The following is a 5,103-nucleotide window of genomic DNA, read 5'->3' on the forward strand; positions in this document are numbered from 1 at the left end:
AACATCCCACACCCCACACCCCAACATCCCACACCCCAACATCCCACACCCCCACACCCCGACATCCCACACCCCACACCCCGACATCCCACACCCCAACATTCCCACACCCCGACATCCCACATCCCAACACCCCAACATCACACATCCCAACATCCCAATGTCCCACACCCCAACACCCCAACACCACACACCCCAACACCCCAACATCCCACATCCCAACACCCCAACATCCCACCCCCCCACACCCCAACACCCCACACCCCAATGTCCCACATCCCACATCCTAACACCCCGCCGACACGCCAATCCCTTCGCCCGGCCTGTGTCTGGACGCCTCTGCGCTTCCTCCCTGTGAGGTGTCTCTCACTTTCTCTTGTTCGTCCCGTCCAGGTTCCGTCCCTCCGAGTGGCCCCCATCGCAGCCGCTCCCTGGTCGCGTGCCCCCCCCATCGCAGCCGCTCCCTGGTCGTGCCCCCCCATCGCAGCCGCTCCCTGGTCGTGCCCCCCCCATCGCAGCCGCTCCCTGGTCGCGTGCCCCCCCCCCATCGCAGCCGCTCCCTGGTCGCGTACCCCCCCCCATCGCAGCCGCTCCCTGGTCGCGTGCCCCCCCCATCGCAGCCGCTCCCTGGTCGCGTGCCCCCCCATCGCAGCCGCTCCTGGTCGCGTGCCCCCCCCATCGCAGCCGCTCCCCGCGGGCCCCCCCCTGGCCGCTCCCTGTACGCCCCCCCCCCCATCGCAGCCGCTCCCTGGTCGCATGCCCCCCCCCCCATCGCAGCCGCTCCCTGGCCGCGTGCCCCCCCCATCGCAGCCGCTCCCTGGTCGCGTGCCCCCCCATCGCAGCCGCTCCCTGGTCGCGTGCCCGTGCCTGCAGCACCCTCGCCAGCTGTGTCCTCCGTCCCTCGCCGTCTCAGCTTGGGTTTGACACTCTCTCCCTTCGGAGGACCCGTTCGGCAAACGTCTCACGGGAAATTGGACCAAGGGCGTGGCTCTGTGTCCCCGGATGCGGAGAGGAGGCCAGCATTGGGGTGGGGACTGCTCAGGGTCACTGTGCACACACACCCCCCCCCCCCCCGAGGCCTGCAGGCCCAGTGCCCGCCGTGTCCCTGCTCGTCTGCGTCGCTGAGGCCCAGCGCTGAGGGGCCGGTGCTTTCCCTCCACGGGGGGCACTGACCTTCGGGCCTCAGCCTGCCTGTGGGCGGCCAGGCAGGCAGCACGGACTGGCTGGGCCACGGGAGCCCCTGAGAGGGAGGCGGGAGGCGGGGCACCCCTCCCAGGGCCTGGGCCCCAGGGGAGGCCTCACCTTCAGAGCCCTGTTTTGGAGAAGCTCGGGGTGGGGTGCCGCAGGAGGCCCTCTCCCCTCTCCCGGAGCCCCTGGGAGCGGCCACCGCCCACAGACCCCGTGCAGCTCACAGCGGGGCCTGGACAGGTCGGTCGGCCTCGGCCTCGTGGTCACGACCCTGAGGAGGCGGCTCTCCAAGGGCCAGGGAGGGTCCCGCCCGGGAGGGGACACGCCCACGCAGCTCCTCCCAGCCGGGCTGGTTCACCCTCGTCAGCACAGGTCGCGCACCTGTCCCAGGTGAGACTGTGGGGGCCCGGCCCCCGAAGCCGTGGGGACCGGCTCCCTCCTCTCGGGGCCGCACCTCTCGAGCCACTAGTCCCTCCCCACGGGGTGGCAGGGGCCCCGTGCTGTCCCTCCCCACGGGGTGGCAGGGGGCCCCGTGCTGTCCCTCCCCACGGGGTAGAGGGCCCCGTGCTGTCCCTCCCCACGGGGTGGCAGGGGGCCCCGTGTGTCCCTCCCCACGGGGTAGAGGGCCCCGTGCTGTCCCTCCCCACGGGGTAGAGGGCCCCGTGCTGTCCCTCCCCGCGGGGTGGCAGGGCCCGTGCTGTCCCTCCCCGCGGGGTGGCAGGGCCCGTGCTGTCCCTCCCCACGGAGTGGCAGGGCCCCGTGCTGTCCTCCCCACGGGGTGGCAGGGGGCCCCGTGTGTCCTCCCCACGGGGTAGAGGGCCCGTGCTGTCCCTCCCCACGGGGTGGCAGGGCCCGTGCTGTCCCTCCCCACGGGGTAGAGGGCCCCGTGCTGTCCCTCCCCACGGGGTGGCAGGGCCCGTGCTGTCCCTCCCCACGGGGTGGCAGGGCCCCGTGCTGTCCCTCCCCACGGGGGTGGCAGGGCCCCGTGCTGTCCCTCCCCACGGGGTGGCAGGGGGCCCCATGTGTCCCTCCCCACGGGGTGGCAGGGGGCCCCGTGTGTCCCTCCCCACGGGGTAGAGGGCCCCGTGCTGTCCCTCCCCACGGGGTAGAGGGCCCCGTGCTGTCCCTCCCCACGGGGTGGCAGGGCCCGTGCTGTCCCTCCCCGCGGGGTGGCAGGGCCCGTGCTGTCCCTCCCCACGGAGTGGCAGGGCCCCGTGCTGTCCTCCCCACGGGGTGGCAGGGGGCCCCGTGTGTCCTCCCCACGGGGTAGAGGGCCCGTGCTGTCCCTCCCCACGGGGTGGCAGGGCCCGTGCTGTCCCTCCCCACGGGGTAGAGGGCCCCGTGCTGTCCCTCCCCACGGGGTGGCAGGGCCCGTGCTGTCCCTCCCCACGGGGTGGCAGGGGGCCCCGTGCTGTCCCTCCCCACGGGGTGGCAGGGGGCCCCGTGCTGTCCCTCCCCACGGGGTAGAGGGCCCCATCCTGTCCCTCCCCACGGGGTGACAGGGGCCCCGTGCTGTCCCTCCCCACGGGGTAGAGGGCCCCATCCTGTCCCTCCCCACGGGGTGACAGGGGCCCTGTGCTGTCCCTCCCCACGGGGTGGGAGGGGCCCCGTGCTGTCCCTCCCCACGGGGTAGAGGGCCCCATCCTGTCCCTCCCCACGGGGTGGCAGGGGCCCCGTGCTGTCCCTCCCCACGGGGTGGCAGGGCCCCGTGTGTCCCTCCCCACGGGGTGGCAGGGCCCCGTCCTGTCCCTCCCCACGGGGTAGAGGGCCCCGTGCTGTCCCTCCCCGCGGGGTGGCAGGGCCCCGTGCTGTCCCTCCCCGCGGGGTGGCAGGGCCCGTGCTGTCCCTCCCCACGATGTGGCAGGGCCCCGTGCTGTCCTCCCCACGGGGTGGCAGGGGGCCCCGTGTGTCCTCCCCACGGGGTGGCAGGGGGCCCCGTGCTGTCCCTCCCCACGGGGTGGCAGGGCCCCGTGTGTCCCTCCCCACGGGGTGGCAGGGCCCCGTCCTGTCCCTCCCCACGGGGTGGTAGGGGCCCCGTGCTGTCCCTCCCCACGGGGTGGTAGAGGGGCCCCGTGCTGTCCCTCCCCACGGGGTGGTAGAGGGGCCCCGTGCTGTCCCTCCCCACGGGGTGGTAGGGGCCCCGTGCTGTCCCTCCCCACGGGGTGGCAGGGGCCCCGTGCTGTCGTCCTGGAGCAGAGCGGGGCAGGGCTGGCACCCAGGCGGTCCCCGTCCTGCAGCTTCGTGCAAACCCTTTCGGGGAACCCCCGTCTCTGGGTCTGTTCTGTGCCACACCCCAACCCGACTAACCTTGCCTTCCTGTGGCCACCCCCGCCCAGCCCTTGGGCACCGCTCGATCCGATCGCCCTCCCCAAGGCCAGAGCTACCAGACGCGCCGCTTTCCTGGATCCCGAGGACGGCCGCACGTCGGTGATAGGATCTCCGCTCTGGGAGGACCGCCTGTGGGAAGCCATGTGCACGAGAGACTTAAATTCCATCCAGAGTGAAGCAGGCAGGTGGGAGGTCGAAAATAAACTACAAAGTCGGTGCCCCTGGTGCCTCCCGTGTCATCTGTGGGACCGCTCGCATGGCCTCGTCCCCCAGCAGCCTGGTCACGCGGAGCCTGCCCCCTACCCCGCTCCGGCCCCCAGTTCTGGACCCCCGTTCTGGCCCCCAGCTCTGGCCCCCAGCTCTGGCCCCCAGTTCTGGACCCCCGTTCTGGCCCTCCAGCTCTGGCCCCCCGCTCTGGACCCCCGTTCTGGCCCCCAGCTCTGGCCCCCAGTTCTGGCCCCCCAGCTCTGGACCCCCGCTCTGGACCCCCGTTCTGGCCCCCAGCTCTGGCCCCCAGCTCTGGCCCCCAGCTCTGGACCCCAGTTCTGGCCCCCAGCTCTGGACCCCCGCTCTGGACCCCCATTCTGGCCCCCAGCTCTGGCCCCCCGCTCTGGACCCCCGTTCTGGCCCCCAGCTCTGGACCCCCGCTCTGGACCCCCGTTCTGGCCCCCAGCTCCGGCCCCCAGCTCTGGCCCCCAGTTCTGGCCCCCAGCTCTGGCCCCCAGCTCTGGACCCCCGTTCTGGCCCCCAGCTCCGGCCCCCAGCTCTGGCCCCCAGCTCCGGCCCCCAGCTCTGGCCCCCAGTTCTGGCCCCCAGCTCCGGCCCCCCGTTCTGGCCCCCTGCTTTGCTGCTCCCGGCCACCAGTGGGTTCTCTCCACCCTTCGTGGTTGTCATCAGCCTCATCACTCTCTTCCCAGGAGGAGCCTGAGCGCTGACTCTTGGTCCCCCAGGTCCCCCTGGAGCGCCCACCGGGGTTGTAGCCGGAGCTGAGCACAGCCCTGCCAGGTGGGCAGCCTCCGTCAGGGGGACACGCGCCTGCGTACGGTTAAAGCCACTGGAACACGCTCCTCCCTGGAGCTGGAGCAAGAGGTGCCCACTCAGTGGGTTCACGAAACCGCCCAACCACGGGGTCCATGCAGGGGCTGGAGTGCACCCTGCCCCCCTCCCTGCAGATGCCCCGTGCACCCTGCCCCCCTCCCTGCAGATGCCCCGTGCACCCTGCCCCCCTCCCTGCAGATGCCCCGTGCACCCTGCCCTCCTCCCTGCAGATGCCCCCTGCACCCTGCCCCCCTCCCTGCAGATGCCCCCTGCACCCTGCCCCGTCCTCCCTGCAGATGCCCCGTGCACCCTGCCCCCCTCCCTGCAGATGCCCCGCACCCTGCCCCCTCCTCCCTGCAGTTGCCCCGCACCCTGCCATGGCGATCCCAGGCCCTGTCTGTCATGCATTCATAGCAAGAACAATGGCCGCCTTGGAGGAGCCCTGTCATCAGTGAGAGGAAATGCTGTTTTCTGCCGCCTGTGAATTCAGCGTTTATGACTAAATGACTACTTAAATCTCAAGGCCCTGATCATTACCATTTGCTTCCT

General features: G+C 72.2%; 1 protein-coding gene across 1 annotated transcript; it reads left to right on the forward strand.

Moving 5' to 3' along the window:
- The first annotated feature begins 3,772 nt into the window (after positions 1-3,772).
- On the forward strand, positions 3,773-4,444 carry LOC129150650 (proline-rich protein HaeIII subfamily 1-like). The gene has a single exon (XM_054722691.1). The coding sequence runs from the start codon at positions 3,773-3,775 to the stop codon at positions 4,442-4,444; it is 672 nt and encodes a 223-aa protein (XP_054578666.1).
- The last annotated feature ends 659 nt before the right edge of the window (positions 4,445-5,103 follow it).

Source organism: Eptesicus fuscus, chromosome 10 (genome assembly GCF_027574615.1).
Source record: "Eptesicus fuscus isolate TK198812 chromosome 10, DD_ASM_mEF_20220401, whole genome shotgun sequence".
NCBI classification, from domain to species: Eukaryota; Metazoa; Chordata; class Mammalia; order Chiroptera; family Vespertilionidae; genus Eptesicus; species Eptesicus fuscus.

Excerpts from the sequence above, each read along its gene's own strand:
- LOC129150650 (XM_054722691.1), top strand. The coding sequence starts at position 3,773 with ATGGCCTCGTCCCCCAGCAGCCTGGTCACGCGGAGCCTGCCCCCTACC.